The sequence below is a fragment of the Rousettus aegyptiacus genome, unplaced genomic scaffold (genome assembly GCF_014176215.1).
Source record: "Rousettus aegyptiacus isolate mRouAeg1 unplaced genomic scaffold, mRouAeg1.p scaffold_m13_p_14, whole genome shotgun sequence".
In the NCBI taxonomy this organism is placed as follows: domain Eukaryota; kingdom Metazoa; phylum Chordata; class Mammalia; order Chiroptera; family Pteropodidae; genus Rousettus; species Rousettus aegyptiacus.
In genome coordinates this window covers 10342090-10365553 of record NW_023416289.1, presented here as the reverse complement: position 1 = coordinate 10365553, position 23464 = coordinate 10342090, and the positions used below count along the sequence as shown (strand labels likewise).

The 23464-nt window shown below is 36.2% G+C and overlaps 1 protein-coding gene and 1 pseudogene across 1 annotated transcript in view; both read left to right on the top strand.

The window, feature by feature from the left end:
- PHLPP2 (PH domain and leucine rich repeat protein phosphatase 2) overlaps window positions 1-23464 on the top strand; it is a 60686-nt gene that overhangs the window by 25651 nt on the left and 11571 nt on the right. Inside the window, exons 4-13 of the mRNA XM_016164464.2 lie at window positions 1027-1217; window positions 7864-7989; window positions 9242-9396; window positions 10961-11107; window positions 11491-11721; window positions 12961-13163; window positions 15796-15856; window positions 17193-17288; window positions 18594-18749; window positions 20721-20921. Of these exons, the coding sequence (XP_016019950.2) occupies window positions 1027-1217; window positions 7864-7989; window positions 9242-9396; window positions 10961-11107; window positions 11491-11721; window positions 12961-13163; window positions 15796-15856; window positions 17193-17288; window positions 18594-18749; window positions 20721-20921 (1567 nt within the window). The remainder of the gene's footprint in view (window positions 1-1026; window positions 1218-7863; window positions 7990-9241; window positions 9397-10960; window positions 11108-11490; window positions 11722-12960; window positions 13164-15795; window positions 15857-17192; window positions 17289-18593; window positions 18750-20720; window positions 20922-23464) is intronic.
- LOC118611587 lies at window positions 427-545 on the top strand (annotated as a pseudogene).

The following is a 23464-nucleotide window of genomic DNA, read 5'->3' as shown; positions in this document are numbered from 1 at the left end:
ATCTCTTCTGTCATAATGTGCTGTTTTGTTCACTATACCTCAGTCATATAACTATTTCTAATGGGGAAGAGGGTGCTAAAAGAAAGAGAAGCTCTTACATGCACATTTAACTTCTGCCACCATGATTGAGGTAGTTGATCGATTGATTGAAATATCAGCCGTAAACTTTTCCTCACAAGGAGCAGAAAAATAGGATTGTATATAGAATTAGCATGCTCTCATAGTTATTAATTTCTTCTTTCATGAATAGACTAATCACAACCATAGCGGCTGTGATTTATTTCATACTTATTTTATACCTAAAATTATGCTTAGTACTTTACATTCATTATCTTAATTTTTTATAAGAACCCATGAAGATAGGTAGTACTATTAACATCCAAACTGTATAATTGAAGGAAGTCAAGCTCAGCAAGATTTAGTTCAGTCTATGGCCATGCCACCCTGATCAAGCCCGATCCCGTCTGATCTCAGAAGCTAAGCAAGGCCAGGCCTGGTTAGTACTTGGCTGGGAGACCACCTAGGAAGACCAGGTGCTGTAGACATAAAAAATAAAAAACAAGAGATTGTAAGCTGACAAGGTCCTTGCAATCTGTGAGGTCAACCAAGGATTGCCCCGCCTAAAAAAAAAAAAAAAAAAATTTAGTTCCAAGAAACAAAATGTGTAGCAGAACAAGGATTCAAACTCAGGTTTGAATGTCTGGCTTCCAAACCATGGTTTCAGCCACTCCCCCATACTGCCTTTCTCTGTGCACATGAGTGATATGACTGTTGGAAGAAGGATTAACAGTGGCATCCAAAATAAAATCTTTCTCTCTAGACCAAAGTTCATGATACTCCCATTATATAATTTCAGTGATGGATAACAATTTTGGACTGAGACCTTATTTTATAATACTTACATTGCTTGGTTGCTTAAATCTGTAAATAAGGTTGCTGAATGTTGACACATAATACTTTCTTTTTCCCTCATAGTGTTCTTATAGTATTTTCATGGTGGCTTCTGAAGTACTGTTTTCTTTTCAGAAAAACCATGCCAGATGGATCATCTGGATCGAATCCTTCTCTCTGGCATCTATAATGTACGCAAGGGGAAGACCCAGCTGCATAAGTGGGCTGAACGCCTAGTCGTTCTCTGTGGCACCTGCCTCATCGTTTCCTCAGTAAAGGATTGTCAAACTGGAAAGATGCACATCTTGCCTCTGGTTGGGGGAAAGGTACGACTCACAAAGATGAATTATTGTTCCTCATTTGATCATCTAATTTTTAAAATATCACATATGCTTTTCATAGCTTTTTCACACCTTTTTAAAGAAGCAGTCGGTATGAGCATTATTAATGATCACATCACAAAGTTTGTTTTTTAGAGTTCTTAGGTATAAACAAAAGAAATTGACTCAGGCTAATTTAAGCATAAAACCGGTTTATTTACATCACAGACTCTTGGAGGTCCAAAGGATATCTATACCCATATCTGCTGCAGAATCCCTCTTTGCTGTCTCCAGTGGTAGGCACTAGATGCTGTCACTAAAAGTAGACCGAATATGCTAACTAACACTAGAAACTGCTTTTGGAAACTAGAAGTAGCTGCCATCATCTGTTCACCAATTTAGATTCTTTCCAGTTTTTCCTTTTCTCCCATTAGACTAAAATTCAGAACCTGGAATGCTCGTAAGCCCCTATCCAGTAGCCTTGGAGGCATGCCATTTCTTGCATCTGTACCAGAGAATACGTCATCATAGGAAAGGAGTTCAGTTGCAAGTCAGTCAAGCAGAATAACAGATGACTGGAAAGAGATATGTTAATGTTCATATGAAACTATAACTTTATTTTTAATTTCGAATATTATAAAACAATCTGAATTTAAGAGAACCTCCAGACAAAATGACTGTGAATCCATGCATTGAGACATTCAGTCTGATCCAGATACCAACAATACAGATAAAATACATATATTAAAAAGATAAATATATAAAGAGACATAGCTGGGCTTAGGGAGATAGAATAGAAATGTAAGTGGTGAGCAGGTCTGAATTTGGAGGCCTCCTAGACTCTGTGTCTGAAAGGTTGTGGCAGCCCAGGAGTTCAGCTCCTGTAAATATTTGGGTCTAAAAGTGTTTTGCTCATGATGGGTGACCTGGCCCAGGCTTATAGCTTGAAGCTAGTAGATGAGTGGTATTCTTTGCTCTTGAAAGAAAGCTAGGAAAACAAAACTGCTGTTAACCGCTGACTGGAACCAGTCTAGCTATGGTCCCAAAGAAGTGGAGGATTTAGTTATATGTCCTGTGACAAAGAAATGAATACACCCCAACTGTCTTAATAAATGAACGTGTATATATCCGGTATCAGCCATGGGGCGAGAACCCACCACTACTAATGTGGGACCTGGTTCTGGTCTTGCGGGCTGAAGAACAAAGTGAAGAAAGTAAATAAAACTTTTCCAATGGGAGAAGGAGTGAGGGCAGGGTTGGGGAGACAGTGTTGGAGAAGAAATGGGAGACAGAGCAAGAAAGAAAGAATCAACCTTCCATTCAAGTAATTCTTGTCCATTCTCTGTCTGTACTAATAGCAGAGAATTTTGTTAATGGTGGCAGTATGACCAAGATCAAAAACTGTATCTCTGCAATCTCCCTTGCAGCTAGTAGTGGCTAGTAGATATAAAGAAAAGTTTCCAGGTAGGACTTTTGGGAAAGCCCTTCAAAATGGGACAGACATGGATGCCTTGACCCTTTGCTATACTTTTTCTTACCTTATGGAATGCAGTTGGAGATCGAGCAGTCATATGATGATTCGGGAAAGCAAGCATATGCCGAGTGTGGTTGTCTGGAAAGTAGAAGGCACTTGGGCCCCTGGTGGCATTATGGAGTTTCTTCTATACCCATTATGAAGTGACTTTTTTTAAGCCATTATTTTACAGCTGAATATAATTAACTGATAAACTGAAGAATTTCACAGATAAATAATATAAAAAAGCCCTTAAGGGAGGTGCTGGTTCCAGAGAAGAGAGTAGAGGAAAGTGGAGAAGCGATATCTGAAGAACTAATCATTGAAATTTTTCTAGAAGTGAAGACAAACATGAACATTCAGACCGAAAGTACGCTAGGTACCAAGTTAGATAAATAAACATAAATCTACACTTAGACATACTGCAGAACATGAAGGACAAAGAGCAAGTTGTTAAAACTTCCAGAGAGAAAAGATTACCTACAAGGGACAGACAGGCTGGCAACAGCCTTCTTTTCATCAACAATACATGCTAGAAGAGTATTTAAAAAATTGCTGAAAGACAATAAATGTCAACTTATGTTTTATAGCCAACTAAATTACCTTACAAGAGTCAAGGAAAAATAGGACATTTTCAGACAAAGACTAATGAGCTATAATATTCTCACTGAAAAATCTGCTGAAGGATATACTTCCAAAACACAACCCCTTGTCAAAAATAAAAGAAAGTTAAAAAAATAATAATAAAATAAATTCAAAGGACAAGTATGAGATATAAGAAACAATGAGTGCAAACAGATATTTATGTGGCAAATTTAATGTTGATTGTAAAAAGTTTTAAACATTTGTGTATTTTAATTAGAAAATTTAACTGCTAGAACTCAAACTACCCTGAACAGTATTCAAGATGTGGTGTGTTTGTGTGTAAAGTGTGATATAGTCTTGGAATAAGAGGGTAGAAACACCAAATAACTTTAAACTTTATTAGAAAAATTGTCAAGTATGAATTTTAAAAATTTAAAGATAACCACTAACAGTAGAGAGGGAAAAGAAAATATAAAATATCTCTGTAATGCTAAAAGAAGGCAGGAAAAGAGTTGGAAAAAAGGAGCAAAATAATTAACATGATAAATTACCACAGAGTATAGTGATAGAAATAAATCCAGATAGATCAGTAATCTCAATACTTGTGATTGTCAGATTGTTATTTAAATCTTACTACTTACTGTTTATAAGAGACACACCTAAAATCTAGAAGGTTAAACATGAAATGATGGAAAATGATAACCAAATAGCAGCCAAAAGAAAATTGGTGCAATTAAGTACAAAACACTTACATGAAAGTTTATATGCAAAGAAGGACTTGTATCCAGAATATATAAAGAACTTTTACAATACAGTGATAGAAAGACAAATAACCTATTAAAAAACTAGGCCAAAAATTTGGACAGACCCTTTACTAAAGAAGATACACAAATGGCAAATAAACACGTGAAAAGATTCTCAACATCATTAGTCATTGGAGAAATGCAAATTAAAATCACAATGAGATACTGCACACCAGTAGCATGACTAAAATCCAAAGACTGATGAATACCAAGTTTAGCAAAGATGAGCAACTGGAATGTTCATGCGTCATTGGTGGGAATGCAGTCCCTTTGGAAGCTATTTTTTTTCGTTTCTTACGAAGTTAAACATATGCTTATCAGATTACCCAGCAGTTCTCCTATATATCGAAAAATGAGACTTTAAGTGAATATTCATAACAGCTTTATTAATAATTGCTCCAAACTGGAAACAACCCAAATGTTCATTGACTGGTAAATTGATAAACAGATCTGTTATATCTATATAATGAAATACTTTTGAGCAGTAAAAAGGAATGAATTGCTGATACATACAAGAACAAGGATGAATCTCATAGCATTATTCTAAGTGAAAGAGGCCAAATTCAAGTCTTTTTATGGTATGATTCCATTTATGTGAAATTCTAAAAAAAGACAAAACTATAGTGATAGAAAACACCACTGCTGCGAGGGTAAGGAGGGGAGGGGATTGACTGAAAAGGGTTCAAGGGCAGTTTGGGAGATGATGAGATTACATAACTGTATTCATTTATAAAAATTCACCAAATTGTTCACTTAGAATCAATGAATTTTCTTTTTAATCTGAAGACTTAATGTAACTCCTCCCTCAATAAAAACTTACTTCCCCAAAAAGACTTCAATGCAGAAGTATTAGAGATAGAGACTCACTACTAAATGATGAAAGGAACATTTCACCAGGAATATTTAATAATTCTGAAGTTGTACATATTTTACAGTGTCTCAAAATATATAATGCAAAAATTAACATACTTAGAGCAGTTGACAGGTTAACTCCTAGTGGGAAATTTACAAACCTTTTTAATTATTAGACATTATATGACTCTTTTTCTTTGTCAACATCCCATAATAAACATTTAAAAGGAAAGATCCTAAAACGGTTTTCATTTCAATAACATCCTTTATTTTGTCACAGACTCATTCAGTTGCAGTAATCTATTACTGTAAGAAAAATGGTCATGTGAGCACCACAACTGAAAGTTATGAATATTATTTAATTTATTGGATCTTTTTAATATGATTCTTTTTTGCTTAAAGTGTTTTGTGTTTCTGTCGCTTGATTTAATCTTTACTTGGCACCAGAAACCTAATGATTTACAAGTATAACTTGGAAGTTTCCAGCTGGCGCACTAAGATTCAGTAGCTATGACATACCAAAGTGAGATGTCAGACAAAGATGTAAGTGATTCCATAACTATAAAAAGACTTCATCCTCGTCAAAGCTATATAGGTTGGGTTGTAGGATTTGGAGAATTCCGTTGAAGAAAGCTGTGCTGTGAATCCCTGCCACCACCTCGAATGGGAATGGGGAGGTTTCTGTCTCTTTCCTCAAGCCTGGTGAAAGAGGCTTCAGTAGGACTCGAGAGCTTGCTATGGGTCCCTTGCATTATGAGAGACATAGTGGACTGGTGTCCTGCCTTCTGACCTGGAAGTCTTGAAGACAAGAGATAGGACACCTTGCCGCTTTGGTGAGAGCAGAGAGCCCAGCTCATTTATTGGGTTCATTGTGTGTACTCCTTGGGTTTGTTAGTTTGTGACACCAATGGGTTGAAAAGAGAGTGAAAACCTTTGGGTGAGTGGGTGGATTCTCTTAGAACATGTCCAATAGGGCCACCTGGAGGGGCAGACAAGCTGAAAATAGACCATCAGATTTCTTTGGATCTGAGGAGGTAGTGGTCATTTGCTGGAATAGCATGCATTAGCCAGATGAAGAGATCTATAAGTAAAAAGTTGTTATTGGTTGAATTGGGGTGGAGGCTTTCCAAAGAACCTTCAGGAGGGCCCATTGAAATTTGCTTTAAAATCCCCTTTAAAATCTGCTAGGCCCAGAGATTATGAAGTCAGATTATCACTCTGCTAGTCTAGTAAGAACCTTTAGGCTTATATCTTTCTTATCCTTCTTCCCTCTCTGCTTCAACCCAGGAGGGAGTCACAAATGGCCTCCATCCCAGCACCTAGTAAGTAAGGGAGGAAGTGAGTCCAAAAAGCAGGTGAGGGCACCCCTTGCGTGCAGGCAGCTACGTCCATGTGCCCCAGTGTTGGGGGAGAGGTTTAGAGCAGTCTAACCTTTGAAGTGGAAAATTTGCCTCATACTACATGGGCCTGTTCAGGAGACACTTGAAACACAACATAAATTCTTGCATCAAAGGGACTTGCACTTGCTGTGCCAGCAATGCTCCTCTGGGGAGGTTTCCATGCCTTGCTCCTGGACCCCCTTAGGGTCTTGGATCACACGTTACCTCCTCAATGAGCTTCATCATTCAGAATCACACCCCCCCCCAGCTAATTTTCCTCTAAGCCCTTACTCTTATTTTCTTCATATTAACTCATTTATATATTATATCATGTTATGCTCCATTATGTGACAGTTTTGGTGTTAGAGTATTTGTCCCCTCTCAAATGTAAATTCCATTGAGAGCAGGGGCTTTGCTGCTTTTTTCCCTCTGTGTCCCCAGCACCCAGAATAATAGAATGTATTCATTCAACACATATTTAATTATCAAAGTGAAACTGTATTGTGACTTAAAGAGTAATAAATAAACTTACTTAGAGATATGCTCCGTGAGTCCTGCTCATTCAACATACTTGTTATAAGTATTCTTTGACTTTTTCTAGATGGCTTTATTGAGCTATAATTAATATACTGTATGCACAATTCACCCACTTAAAGTGTTTAATTCTTTGGCTTTTAGTATATTACCAGAGTTGGGTGACCATTACCACAATCAATTTTAGAATGTTTTCATGATCCTGAAAAAAACCCTTGCGCTCCTTAGCTGTCATTTCCCTATTCTTTCGCCAGCCCTTGGTACCTGTTAATGTACTTTCTGTCTACAGATTTGCTGATTCTGGACACTTCATGTAAATGGAATCACGGAGTATAGGGTTCTTCATGACTGGCTTCTTTCACTTAGCATAATGTTTTCAAGGTTCATATGTGCTGTAGTGTGTATCAATATTTTATTTCTGTTCATGCTGAATAATCTTCCTTTGTATGAATACGGCATGATTTTTTTTATACATTTACCTGTTGATGGACATTTAGGTTATTTCCACTTTTAAGCCATTTTGAATAATGCTGTAAGTTTTTATGTGGACGTATGTTTTCAGTTCTCTTGGATCTGTACCTAGGAGTGGAATTGCTGGGTCACATGGTTACTCTATGTTTAACCTTATGAGGAACTGCCAGACTATTTCCCAAAGTGCTCGCACCATTTTACATTCCCAACAGCAGTGTAAGAGGGTTCCAGTTTCTCTACATCATTGCTATACTTGTTAACTGACACTTAGTATCTGTGATTTTGATTTTAGCCATCCTAGTGGATGCGATGAGGTATCTTGTGGTTTTGATTTGCATTTATCTAATAAATAATGACATTGAACATCATTTCATGTGCTTATTGGCATTTATCTTCTTTGGAGAAATGTCTGTTTGGATCCTTCACCTATTTTTAAGTTATTTGTCTTGTCATTATCCTTTGCTTTTAACTAGGATTTTTAAAAATTAGTTCTGGTTTTCTTCCTTTTTCTTCAGGTGGAGGAAGTGAAGCGAAGGCAGTACTCCCTTGTATTCAGCTCAGCTGGAGCCCAAGCGCAGACCTACCATGTCAGCTTTGAGACTTTGGCTGAGTACCAGAGATGGCAACGGCAAGCGTCCAAGGTGATAAGTTGTCAGATGTCATGATGTGGAAATAAGAATTTAGAAGCCCAACAGAAATGTGTTTTGAAGCTGAACTTACTCCCAGAAGAGCAAATTATAATTCTTATACATTTTATGCTAGGCCTTTTCTGAGTATATAATGAATGAAGTCATGTAGTCCCACGAGGTCTTAACTTATTATTTATATTTGCATAGTTCAAAATGCTTTTGAAAGGTGCATTTACTTCTATGCCATCTGTAAGGAGGGTAGGAATGAGATTCAAATGACTTTTCCTCAACCATAGTACCCTAACTGGTAACCCAGCGCTTCTTGGTCTATATATATTTAGCACAGCTTTGATGAACAGCTTTAGATTTGAATTTATTGATGGGACATGACCCGTAATCCTGTCACAAATCATTATTCCTGTATGCTGAGGATAATTAGCTTTTCAGTATAATTTCTTCTTTTTTATCTTGTGACGATGAGGCACTCTAAAATTGTTTTGCAATTTCCAAATTCTTGTTCTCCTAGCTATCTTCACAGAATTTTAACATACTTTTCCTTGTGGAGCTATATAGTTGCATAAAGGATTGTTTTAGCATAATGACCTGTCATCAAAATATGAGTGACTTTTTCAGTGATACTTCATTTCTTTTTAGACCCATTTTTAGAACTCATATTTTATTAACATTATTTTAGAAATATAATCTTTGTTTTGGTCTTATTGAATTTTTTGTACTTAATGGTGGTAACAAAATCTACTTGGAATAACACTAGTTTCGATTTTTAGTAGCTATTCCATTCTTCTACCCTTAGAAGTTCATATTTTTTGAGCACCCTTTGCATACTAAGCAGTGTGCTGTACGCTTGGTTATTTAATTTTATACTTATGGCAAATGAAAAAAACTGCACGAGTAAGTAGCAGGACACATGTGGCTACAAAAGGCCTTGTCTTTCGATATCACACTGCCTCCCAAAGTTTTGTACAGTTATTTTGAATCAGCTTTACTTCTTGTATGAAATGTTAGTTTTCCATCTTTATGATTTATTTATTTATTTATTTTCTTATAGATACTTTATAGCATACATTTGGATTTTCCTGCAGCTTATAGTTTTAGGAAAAGTAAAAATTAATTGGTTTTTATGAAGGAATAATTGGATCTTATTACCTTTTTTTTCCCTTCCCATCTTTGTAAACCACGCCTTTTCATGTAAATGTCGTTCCACACCCTGCTAGCTCAGACGGCTCTTCTCTTTGACTTGATTCAGGTGGTGTCCCAGCGAATCAGTACTGTCGATCTCTCATGTTACAGCCTTGAGGAGGTTCCTGAGCATCTCTTCTACAGCCAAGATATCACCTACCTCAACTTGCGACACAACTTCATGCAATTAGAAAGACCAGGGGGCCTTGACACTCTCTACAAGTATGTGGAGAATCGGTTTCCAGACTAACTTATTAGAACCGAATTGTAATCAGTGTCTTAGTGGTTTATACCTGGAAGTGAGCATACTGGGCCAAGGTAAACCGAGAGGGTCAGTTTATGGATGTTTTCAAATCGAAAGTATCAAGCATAAATGACTTAAAGGAACTAGGCCTAATTTCAAGAATTCCCACTCCCGTGTTAAGGCTTTTTTTCTTTTGTACCTGCTATTCCCAGCTCTCAAGCTTTTTATTAGTTTGAAACCTTCTAATAAAGGAATCATTTCACTCCTAAGGGACTATGACCCATGTATTTTTACATTTTTTTTTGTTAGAATATATTCTCCATTCCCAACCTCCACTCAATTTCCCTCCCTCTTCCCTTTAAAAGTGGATGGAAATGAATAAACATGTGGTATAATTGGGCTTCTTGTGGAGAGTGGAGAAACTGGAAATTAAAACATTCAAATTACATGGTGATTAAAAAGATTATACACATTAAATGATATTTTATACTTCTTTAATAACTTATTTCTAGAATAGTTTTCAGAAAACACTGATTTTTATCTAATCTGCTATGTTTTATAAAGTTTCAGCCATAAGCCTATATTTAGAAACGAGGTAATTATTTTAATATTGGTGTGTAAAAATAAAAAGATATAATTTTAAAGAAGTGGGTTTCTAGCATTTCCTTCTCAGTCGCTATGAAAATAGAGTTAATCTAGTTTGAGGTCTAGGTTAGGAGAACTGAAGTCAAGGCACCAAGCCAAAGGAATAATCAGTACTCAAGGTCAGGTCAATTAGAAATCAAGAGTTGAAGATTTGAAAGAGGAGTATTAAAAGAGTAAAGTACCAAGGATTCAGGTCTAGAAGCAGGTGTACAGATCGTTATCGTGGAGAGCACTGCCTCAGCCGTACCATCTTATACTAGCATGATGACGAAATATGATAGTCCCAAGTAGAATTACCAGAGTGACTCTTAGGGATCCAATCTGTGATGAAACTGTCTCTTAATAAGACAGTATAGACACTTGTACAAACAAAACAGAAGCACTAGAAATTATTAAAAATAGATCCTCTTACAGTAAAACTCCATATTACATATATATTTTTAAGTTCTAAGTGGCCCATTCATTTTAAGTGACATTTGAGCCACTTAATTTCAGATGTGAAAAACGTTGCCTATAATGGGATTTGATCTGCATGTTTGTTAGCTATTGCCATGTCCATGAGTTAATTGTTTCAAGGCTTTTATACATGTAGAAATTTAATAAAGGAAAAGATTTCAAGCATATCGATATGACTTGATACAAAAATAATTATACCAGCATGAGCTTTTCTTCAAGATTTTCTGCCTTTTAAAGGGTAAGTGGGAAGAACGCCCACCACACGAGACCTGGCTTCCTTGATAGCCTGGACTAACCTTTAGTCATCTTAGTTTCTGCCACGTATAATGTTCTGCACACAGAGAGTACGCAAGAATATCTTTGCATAACAAATTCTGTGATGGACATTTACAACCGATTGCTATTTCATTCAGTAATATACTTTGTGTCTTTGCCTTTTAGATTTTCTCAGCTGAAAGGCCTGAACTTGTCCCATAATAAACTTGGGTTGTTTCCTGTATTGTTATGTGAGATTTCTACCCTGACCGAACTAAACCTTTCCTGTAATGGATTTCACGACCTGCCAAATCAGATTGGCAATCTGCTGAAGTAAGTATCTGACTTTTACTAGATTCATCTTTTCCCTTGAAGAATAAGGAGCTTGTCTGGCATCAGGAATGAAGGTAGTACTGTGAGCTCTTGCAGTGAAACAAATCCTGTAATTATGATGGTTCTAGTCAGCAGCAGTTACTTGCCTACAGCAGTGACTAGTCCCTCAGTTTCAACAACAGAGGCTCTGACTTTTTGATGTTGGAGGAACCATTCATGTCAGTTATGTAAAAGCATCTTATTAATCTCTTTAGATAGACTTTGGATCGTTTATCATTTATCAGATTCATAATTAGTGACATAAGTTAGAATCCATAATTTAGTTCTATCCATTCTAATTAAAACCTTTAATAAACTAGACCTGTTTTGTTTTCTTCCTACAGTCTTCAAACTCTCTGTCTTGATGGCAACTATCTGACTGCTTTGCCTGAAGAATTGGGAAATCTGCAACAGCTTTCCTCCTTGGGAATTTCCTTCAACAACTTTAGTCAAATTCCTGAAGTTTATGAGAAACTCACTATGTTAGATAAAGTGGTTATGGCAGGAAATCGACTGGAAATGCTAAACTTAGGGTTGCTAAACAGGATGAGTCATATCAAGCATGTAGATTTAAGGTAAGGTCATTCATTACCATCATATTTTCTTTAGAATGACCTCTGATGGACCTTTAAGTTTTCTCTTTATAAAGACTTCTTTAAAACATTAGGCTTTTTAAACTGTATATTTTCAAAGCTGTAGTAAAGCTTCATTTTTCATTCCATAGCAGAGAGCTTATGAATGAGTTATGGGAATACCACATGATAGAGACTTCAAATTGCCTTTGACAAAGGTTGTCCTGACTTACCCTCCCAACATCATTTTATGAGAATTTCCGTGTCCATACATCCTTATTGGTGTTGCGTTTTAGCAGTCATTTTCCGTATTGTCAGTGTAGCAGGTAGAAAATGGTATTTCATTATTTTAATCAATTTATTTACTTCTCAGTGAGCTTGAGCATCCTTTTATATGCTTATTATTTGTTTTTCCATAAACTTGACCATTTTATTGAATCATCAGATTTCTTCTTGATAGCCACTTTATTATAATTAAAATGTTAAAAGGTTTTACTGCTAATAATTTTTATAATAATTTTATTTTCTAGTTATCTTTTCCTAAAGGAAATGGTAAAAGACACATACTAGATGTTCTATCATTTATACTAAGCCACTCTTGTCTCTTGTAAAGACAGAGTAACAGAAAAGTATTTTGAAATACAAGAAAATGAGAACAGGGCTGTGTGCATTTAAATCATATACTTGTGTACAAGAGAACCAAGAAGCCATTTTTCATAATTTGCCTTTGAACTATTCCATATAGAAACAGAATATTTTTTTTCTCGATTAATTAATATAACGTGAATCTTAGCCCTAGAGAGAGTAGCCAGAACAGGAGGAAGTGTGGCTGCCTCCTCTTGCTCGTGACATGGTATTCCATTGACTGCTTTGCTAGTCACGAACCTGGAAGGTTATGTTCATATTCTTGTTCTTTTGTCCTAGTCCTTTGTCCCTACCTAACTTTATTAGGTATTTGGATGTAAGTTTTTAACTAATTTTGTCACTATGGTCCCTTTTTCCTTTCTCTTTATATAACTTGTTATGTATTTGCCAATCTGGGTTGTCTAGCTTATAAACAAAGGACTCAAGGTACAGCTATCTGGTTATTTACTTCGTACCTTGTGAAATGAGGCAAGTAGCTAAATTCTTAAGTTGTTTAAAAAAGAGAGAAAAGGACCATACCTCTCCTATTTTTCTTTTGGTAATAAGCACATTTAGTAGAATTTATTACTAATGATTTCCTTATTTCTGAATATTAAGGATGAACCACTTGAAATCCATTGTTACTGAAAATCTGGAGGGAAATAAATACATCACCCACATGGATTTGCGGGACAATCAGCTGACTGACTTAGATCTTAGCTCCTTGTGTAGCTTGGAGCAGCTGCATTGTGAGCGGAACCAGCTGAGGGAGCTGACACTCAGTGGCTTCTCCCTTCGAACTCTGTACGCCAGTTCAAACAGTGAGTTCTCTATCCAGCCTCCTGCTTTCTCTCTTGTAGCTCTCATGAGAGCTTTCTAAGAACAATAGAATCTGTGGTGTTCCGCAGCCACTCTACAAAGTGAAGTTTGAGGTTCGTTGAGACCTAGCTTTGTCTTTTAAGTTTGCTGTCAACACTTAAGCAGTTGAGAAATGGATAAATAGGCATTACAGGATACTTTGAGCTCACAAAGTGCCAAATATTTACTAATTATTTAGCCCTTTGCCAATTTCTAATCTAAAACTTTGGGTTGCCTCAGTTCTAGGAGAGAAGCCCCTCATTTTAACAGTGATTTGATTCAGGAATATTTCAGTGTGAAATGCCTCATATTTGTTGAGGCCATTCTTTTTATAGAGTTCTTTACCAAAGAGGTTGTAATTGTTTATTCTGTGTTTAAAGAAAGAAAGGAAAAGATGTTCAATTTCACTAAGTGTCAGAGAAATACAAATTTAGATAGTACCATTTTGTACTCATGAATAAAAAAATAATGCTGAATACTATTGAAGATATGGAAAAGCAACAACTCTCAGAAACCACTAGTGGAGGATTAGTTGGTAAAACCACCTGTGAGAGCCAGATGACATTGTTAGAGCAGTCGAAGATGCACATAGCTCGTTTTCTAGCAATTCCCCTGCTTGGAATATCTCCCAGAGACATTCACACGTGCAGAAGGAGATGTGTACAAGAATGTTTATCACAGCATTTTGTGTTACAGTGAAAAAAACAATATGACTATTAATAGGAATAAATAAACAGTGATATAAGTTGAATATCGCATAGCAATGGAAATTAGTGAACTAAGTAAAGTTTTGTGTGTGAATATGGATAACTCTCAGACATTTTTGAGCAAAAAAAAGCGTTTAATTTTATGTATGCTATGTTAGGTATATCAGATTTTAAAACACAAAAGTATTGTTTTGTTAACTATGAGTATGCCATAAGCTATGAAAGAATTTATGGGAATGATAAAAATCACATTTAGGATGATGTTTACTTCTTGGTATGTGCAGTTTTAATTCTTATTTTAAAAAATCTAAAGCATATAAGGCAGAATGTGAAGATTCGTTAAAAGCTAGATGATATATGAAAGACTTTATTGTTTTATTCTCTTTACTTTTCTATATCTCTAAAATAGATTATTAGGATAGAAGATAGTTAAGGTCTTCTCTTGTGATTGCCTTTAATCATGTTACAGAAGCTTCACATTGTAGCTTAGATTAATAGTTTAGGTCAGAATAATGTCAAAGTCAATGAGTGTTGACTTGTGCTGTTTATAGATATAGTGAGATAGTAGTATGTCTTTTGCCATGGAAATATTATCAGGCCCGTTCTCTATTCTTAATGTATCTAAAGAATCTGAATGACTGGCCTTACTGGAAAAGACTTTGTTGACATACATGCAGTCCTTCTTAGTAACCAAGATTCTGTCGCAGTACTGTACTAAATGGGGCTTGTGTGAAATTAGCTACTTTGTTTACAGAATCTTTAAATTCGACAACCTGGAAGAATTCACAGCAATACTTGTAGTTTTGTTGCCTCAAAAGTAAAGAACTCAGCTTCACAAAAGAAGTTATCCAGATGATCAGTTAATATAGGAAAAGGCACTCAACTTCATGAGTTGTCAGGGATGTGCAGGTTGAAAGCCCATGTGACACCACTTACACACCTCCCAGAATGACTAGAATGAAAAAGGCTGAAAATACCAGTGTCAGCTGTCAGGAGTGTAATGGCACAACCACTTTGGAAAACTGTTGGGTAGTATCTACTAAGGCCGCACACATGCTGCCTGGTACTCCTCAGTTCCTCTCCGAAGCTTACAGGAGACATAAATGCATATATTAGACCACAAAAGACATAGACAAAAATGTGCATAGAAGCACTATTCATAATAACCCTGACTGGAAGAGATTTAAATGCACAGACTCTAAAATGGATAAATAAATTGTGGCATATTTGCATAAAACGTTTTATCCAGTTGTGAGAATGAATGAACACGCATGTGCAGTCATATGGACAAATCTCACAAGCGCAATGTGGAGTGAGTGAAGCCAGAGCAAAACCTTTACATGCTGGGTGTGCGTATTGATGTAAATAGGCACACGTAGCCTGTGGTGTCTGAGGTGAGGACCCTGTTGCCCTTGCGGGGCAGTGGCTGGAAGGGTAGGTGAGCGACCACTTCTGGAGAGCTGCTAATGCTCTGTTCTTGGTCTGGGACCAGTTACCCCAGTGTGTTCTGTTTGTAAAAATTCATTGATCCGTACACTTAAGATTGTTGCCCTTTTCTGCATTATGTTTTGCTTTAATTAAAAGTTAAAATATTGCCAGTAAAAAATCCAATTTTTAAAAGTAAGTAGTTACTGTTAATATTTAACAGCTGCTGGACCTAGTATGAATCCAGTGCAGTACTCAAGATCCTTCATTTAGTTTTATTTGGTTTTCAAATTGGGATCAAGCAGTTAATTAGAGTTACTTAGTGGTTTTTATCTTCAGTTCGTCTCAGTAGATGACATTGTTTTTTTTCCTCATGATTTCACTAAGCCTCTTTTCCCTTGTTTACGCTCTGTCACTTTCTTCTTTAGAAAATGTCACTAACACCTATTTGTTTTTTGATTAGGGCTAACAGCAGTGAATGTCTATCCAGTACCTAGTCATCTCACTTCTCTAGACCTTTCCAGGTGAGTATGTCTCATGAGGGTGGTTGGTTTGATTCCTCACATTATAAGAGATGTATGTGGGTAATTTGGTAGTTTGAGGTACAAGAAATCTAAGTATATTGACGTATTCAGATAACCTGGAGAAGGGCAAAAGGCTATGTTAAGGAATAAGTTTTAATCGCCATACTGTCTAGTCAAAGGAAGGGTCTTCTTGAAACAGAAAGGTGCCTCTGAATTACTTGTTCTTAAAGATTGTGTATTTAGGATAAGATGAATCATGGCAGTGATTTTCTTTTTGCCAGTTGTAATCAGGTAATTCTTGGTTTTTAGATAGTGGTTGAAACTTTTTCTCTTTTGATTCTCTTGTGACCACTGTTGAGCTGATTTTTGAAGAGGTATTAAGTTTAGGATTTTATTACTTCTGGTGGTGTTTAAGGATAAACATAAATGAGGTTCGCTTTCTTTCCTTCATTCATTTTTAACATGTTAGGCTTTTAAGATTCAGCGGTTGAGTTTTACAATGTAGTAGAGAGTTTGATAAAAAAGCAGTTACAGGAGAGCATCATAGAGTACTCTACTTCATGTCACCTCTTTCTTGGAATGTCCTCCTCATTCCTTGGAATGACCTGTTGTACAGATAGATCATTGTACAACATTCTTCAGATTCTATCTCAGGTTATTTCTTAGGGTGCTTGCCTTGATTCATTTCAGGAAAAGTGCTTCTTCACTAAGTCGTCATAGTAGTATCCGCATTTCTCTTATAGCACTTATTTCATTCTGCCTCATCATATCAATCATTCAATCAGGAGAAACTTGGAGGCCTAGAGAAGCTAAGTAACTTCTGAAAATAGAATTTCTTTTACTGTCTGCCTGGTGCTTTACTAAATGATTTGAAGCACCCCCCGACTAGTTATCTTTTGTCCCTCCTTCCTCACTTTGATCCACACTGTTCATTTTCCCCAGAATTTGCTTTTCTTCTCCCACAATCATTACCCGTGGATATTCTGCTCAGCTTCAGCGGTTTGTTTAAAATGCCACTTCTTGCATTAAGACTGTCTTCATCTCTCCCTCAACCATCCCACCACGTGTACTTTCCTACTGCCGAAAGCCTTTGTATCTTCTTTGAGCACATAGCATAATCGATCCAATATTATACATGTTTGTGTACTTATCTCTGTCCACATTTCTAACAACATTCATTGAGCACTGCTGTATTCCAGGTGGTGTACCAGGAATGCTCTGGGGATTGTGGTCCTGCCCTCAAGGGGCTCACAGGCCGAGTCACAGTCATCACAGACTAGGGAAACGAGTTCTCCTCGTCATTTTAAATGATGACTTTTCATTATTTATTTTACAGAAACCTGCTGGAGTGCGTCCCTGACTGGGCCTGTGAAGCAAAGAAGATAGAAATACTAGATGCGAGCTATAATCTCCTGACAGAGGTTCCTGTGAGGTGTGTGTTATTATCTATGTTATGTATGTGTGTATTAATAGATGTGTTAGTATGCATGTATTTAATTATTTTCCTAGATCAAGGTTGCCTTTCATTTGTTAGTAAATATTGAGTAACTACTGGGTGCAGGGCAGTGTAAAGTGCTGCAAGGAACACAGTAATGGTTACTACATAGCTTTGCCTATAAGAAACTTAGTAAGCAGATAGTTGAGGGGATTCGTGCACAGATAACAAAATGTAGTAAGAGTTGCTGGCATAGGTCAGTATGATACTGACAATAGATCATTTTTATTGGGTAAGTTATTACAAGCTAGGCAATGTTCTGAGAACTTCACTTTTATTAGCTTATGCAATCTTTTGAAAGCCCGATTATATAGGTATTGTTATCCTTATCTTACAGATGAGGAAACTAAGGCTTGGAATGGCTAGGTAACTTGCCCAAGGTCACACGTAACTAGGAATGGGAGCTGGCATTTGAACGTAGTCATTCTTACTTCAAAGCTTCATTCTCTATCACTACACTGTATAAATAAAATGTTTAAAAAACTCAGAACTTTGCATAATTAGGGAGTGCTTCCCGGAGAATGCATTTTTGAGTTGACCTTTAAAGATGATGGGATTTCTGTATGTGGAAGAGGAAAGGGAGCAGGGTTTGCGGGTGGAGTAAATGATTTATTCAGACGCACTGAAGTGTAAAATGTGTGGTTATAACCTATTGGAGGCTTTACAATGAAACTAGAGGCTTCACAGCGTAGTAGGTGTGAACCCAGCCTTTGGAGTTGAACCTTAATTCAAATCCCGATTGTGTCATTTATTACTTTCACAGTGAGATCTTTGGCAAATCTCAAAGTCAGTAGCCCTTCTGAACTTCATAGTTAAATGGCCTAGTGTATTTTATGTACTGAATAAATAGTAGTTTTGTTATAATAAATTGTTATCGATTTATTATAGTCAATTATATTAATAGACTCACTGAATTTTTGGTGCTGTGTAGACTTAAAATCTAAGTCGATTTATTCTAGAGATTGCTTTTTTCAGTTTAGATCTGTTCTGCGCTGTTTGCTTTTGTTATTCGCCTTTTCCCAGAGTGACCTTATGACTTCCTGGTGGGTGGTGGACAGACATATGGCCGCCGCTACTGTCGCTACTGTCGTGCCTCAGGCATTTGATGGTGATTATATTGTCTAGAAGAGTATGTTTCTCTTTGTCTGCTGACCTCACTTAAATAGCAAAAGCGGACTCAGAAAGAAAGATTTATTTATTTAATTTATTTCTTTGTGTCCCGCCCCCCCCCACCCCCCCTAGAATTCTTAGTAGCTTGAGTCTTAGAAAACTGATGTTGGGACACAATCATGTGCAAAACCTTCCAGTGCTGGTCGAGCACATCCCTCTTGAGGTGTTGGATATTCAGCATAATCTACTCACCAGGCTGCCGGACACCCTCTTTTCCAAGGCCTTAAAGTAAGTACTATAGATTTTTCTTAGAAGAGCAGAATTATTGGCTAAACAAACTGCACTGACTTGTCATCGAGGTGACCTTTGAAACTATATTTACAGTGTTTACCTCATAGTCCAGCTATGGGTGGAGACTTATTTATAATTCCTATGAAATAAAATATGACACTGTTTTATGAGGCAGTAATCTTCAACTCGGAAGTTGAAATAACCATCAAATACTTGTAAACAATTTCAAATTAGTCGGGAAGGTTCAGGTTTTCATCTTAGAAAAAAAATGCAGTTACAACCTTTAAAGAGAAATAACGGCATTCCGATAAAGCTTCCTTGGCAGTTTTTAGTGTCTGCATTAAGAGAAACGGACACACCACCTAAGTTAATTTAGTTTTTGCTTCTAGCTCTATTGAGCTATCATTAAGTTTCATTCTCTGTTTGCAGCACTTTTTTACTACCTAGTTTGAAAACTGTGTATTTAAAGGTAACATTGTTCCAAAAGGTTTTATTTTCTTTTACAATATAAATTAGTAATAGATAATATGTCTTATTTTAATACCTGAAATCAGATTTATCTAATGCATACATCACCATTAAATGAAAACTAGTGTTTAATTATACTTACCTTCTGTAATATGGAAAAGGCAATATTGTCTTCAATTTAGAAATGGATAAAACAGAGATAAGCAGTAGTGATTTAACATAAGGCTACAGGAGACATACAAAAAGCATTTAGCCCACCAGTGTCTGGCTTGTTCTTTGGCAGCTTACATTGTCTCTTAATGTATAATACACCTGGTTGGACTTCCCTAAATATAAAATCTTTGGAAATTCTAAAAAATGTTGAAAGGAAATTTTCTTTTTGGAAAGATTATGTAGAATCTTAATGCAGTAACATTTGTTAATTAAGTATTTTTAGTAATACATAATACTACATTTAGTTCTAATGACATCTGAATAAAATTAGTTTATAACCTTAGAATCTGTAGGAAGGACGTTACTTAGCAACTGTAGCAAACTATCAATGATATTTAATACTAACTCTGCATACGGCACTTTTGAGACAAAGACAAATAGACACACAGTACCCTCAACAGCTTAAAAGCTGATTAGGGGTGCGGATCACACAACATAGAGAAGACTTAAGTACACACAAGTTTAATAATATTAGCTGCCTTTTATTGAGCATCCTCTTATATAACAAACACCATGCTAGGCAAGTTCTTAAAACCATACCATGTTTCACCTGTTAGATTGGCAGAGATTGAAATGAATTATGATAGTGCTGACAAAGGTGTGAGCAAATTGGAATTCCTATATCTTTCTGTATAATAAAATATCGATGTTTTTTATATATATATATATATTTATATAAATATAATTTGGTAGAACCTTTCTGGAGCTCAGTTTCACTCTGTGTGTGTGCGTGTGAAAGTTAGGTGTATCCTTTGACCTACAAATTCTGCTTCTGGGAATATAGCCTAAAGAAATAATTGGATAAGGACACAAAGGTGCTCATTACAATGCCTGTAATAGCAAACAGTTGGGAACAGTCTCTACCCCCATTATTAGGGGATTATAAGGAGTTTGGCTAAATAAATATGATGCTGTTGAAATCAGACAAAAATTTTTCTGAAGGGTGCCTTCATAGTTTAGATATTTGTGAACGTGGTACTCAACAAACAGCTCTCTTTCAGGGGACATACAGAGAGTAAAGTTTGAGGCTAGGGTAGAATCAGGCCACAACAGAAGCCTAGGACCACAACCACGCCTGTATTCTTTCCTCTATGTCTGACTTGTGTGAGTTGAGTTAAAGGAACTTTGGTTGTTCAGAATCAGTTAAACCACCTGGAAGTATTACTTTTGTCATGAGTTTGGGAGCATGGAATGACAGTGTTCCCTGCTGAGATGGCATGATGGTATCTACATAAGAAGTCAACAAGTAACCATAAGGAAAATGATGACTTGCGTGTGTTCTGTCAGTCTCAGGTACTTGAATGCATCTGCAAATAGTCTGGAGTCTTTGCCATCTGCTTGCACCGGGGAGGAGAGTCTGAGTGCCCTGCAGCTGCTCTATCTGACCAACAACCTCCTGACAGATCAGTGTGTGCCCGTCCTGGTGGGCCACCCGCACCTGCGAATCTTGCATCTTGCAAACAACCAGCTACAGACTTTTCCTGCAAGGTAAACAAACAAACTTTGGTCACTTCAGACAAATAACATGAATTCTGCATTTGTCAGACTACATTGCAGCTATCTTACTAGGTACTGTTGCTTTGTGTTGAGTGATGTACTGATGCTGTGATTATACTAGTTAAATGGAAAGTTCTGTTTGTACTCAGTTGTTAATTATCAGTAAGGAGAGAAGTTGTGCTTAAAATGTATTTAATTCTTAGTTGTAATTAATAAAAATTGATCAGAATTTTCAACCTAGGAAAGTACAGGCTTATGAAGTAAAGAAATTCTGAAGACAGTTTTTTCTATTCTCTTGTCAGCACTCTTTTATAAAATACTGTTGAGTCCATTAATTTATTCATTCATTAAATATAGTTGACCCTTGAAGAGTGTGAGGGGTTAGGGGTGCTAGTGCTGACACCCACACAATTGAAAGTCCACATACAACTTCTGATTCTATAGTTGGCCCTTCACATACATTGATTCAGCCAACTGTGGATCAAAAACAGTATTTTCAATCTGCGGCTGGAAAACCACAGCTGGGAATGTGAAAATACTGTTTTTGATCTACCATTGGTTGAATCTGCAGATGCAAAACCTATGGATACGAAGGACCAACTGTATTTATTTAAAAGAAAATCTATGTGTAAGTGGACCTGCTCAGTTCAAACCAATTTGTTCAAGGGTCAACTGTATATACTGAATGCCTAATGAATATATTGAAGTACTGGGGGAACAGTGATGATTAAGTTACAGTCTTTGTCCTCAAGGAACTTACAGTCAGATTGGGGAGATAGACAGGTATATGTGTGATTGCAGTGCAGTGTTGTAAGTGCAGGATGCTAAAGCTATGCACAGGTAGTTGGCTGTACTGCACAGAGCGTGTGGGTGGGGTTGACCTTCCTGAAGGAACGGGAGAATAGTAGTTAGCCAAGCTACACCTATAACATATAAGAGAGATGTTTAATGAGGTCAAAGTTTTAAACAGTATCAGTGGAGTAATATCTTCCAAAATACATTTGATAAAAAAAATTTTTGATGTCAGAAAAATCCATTTATATCATGAATATAGTCATGAAAATTATGTTTTAAAAAACTAAGAAAATGGAGAAATGACATTTGGTATAATGTGAATGGAATTATATATCATCATAAACATAATATTTGATATAAACATACATGTCTATCATGTTTGATATAATTTGAATGAAAACAAAACACTTCGATTCTAATTTTATTTTATAAATTTTCGTAGAAATGTGACAAACGCAGAAACTTACAGAGATCATAATTTTTGTGAATATTTATGAAATGAGATATTTGCAGCTTATAAAAGACAAGCCGAATAAGCATGATTGCTTCCTTGAAAGAATTTAAACAGTGGCTTTTAAAGCGAATGCAGAATCTTAATTTCAGAATGTGATAGATCTCTTGAAATCCTATGAGATTAATTCCTTTGGCCTTACCTATTGTCATATAAAGTAAAAATGACAGGCCACTGACATTATATTAGTTTACAAAACTCTTGGGAGATAACAGATGTGAATATTCTGTAACTAACGAATTCCACCTAATTTTATGACACTTATTGTTGGAGGAGTCAAAAGCAGGCTGATCTAAAAATATGCAAATAAAGACAAGAATGAATAGGAGATCACACAAAATTAGAGTACTCTGAATATAGTTAATAAAACTAAATGGAATTTAGGAGCAGTATTATTAAAAAATCTGCTGTCGGGTCATCTGCACAGAGACAATCCAAGTCTGTTCCTTTTGGACTATTTTCAGCATTTAGCATAGTTCTGGGTGCTCAGTGAGAGACCAGATGTGATAGGGCCACTGCCTTTCCATTCACAAATCCAAAAGGTCCAAGCAGGGAGTAGTATGAAAGAGGAGCATCAGAGTGGCATGAGATGGGAGCACGGCAACACTTTAAAATATAGTATTAAGTTAAAAGCCAGAGCAGGTTCTAAAGCAAAAAGCATCATTTCTTAATTTGAAAAATACAGTTTCAGGCATTAAAAAGGACAAGAATATTCTCCATTAAAATGTCATCAAAGATCTTTGGGAGTGGGATTAAAAGATTTTTTTTTCTGTTCTTTATTTTTCAGTTCTTTTCAGGGAATGTGTATTACTTTTATAATAAGAAAGAAAACAGTTTTAATTTACCTAGTTTAGTTATTAAAGTATTTATGGATTTTCTAGCAATAGAAATTATGATATATGAAAAGGGCAGGATGTGTTTTATGTAAAACAAATATGCATATGAAAAGTTTGGTAGGCTATCAGCAAAAAGAATAATAATTTGTTCAGATTGGTGGTATTTTTGATTTATTTTCTTCATTTTTAAATGTTCTCTTCATGTTACCGCAGTTTATTATTCTAATGATTTTTTAAATCAGTAAGTAAAAAGAAATCCGAGAGCAATTTATAATAATCTAGATAAAGATGTTAGGCGGTCTGAAGATATTTTGCTTACTGTGGAGAAAGCTTTGCTCATTCCAGCAGAACGTTGTGAATCACTTGTATTGCAGCCACTAACACAGTGCTGT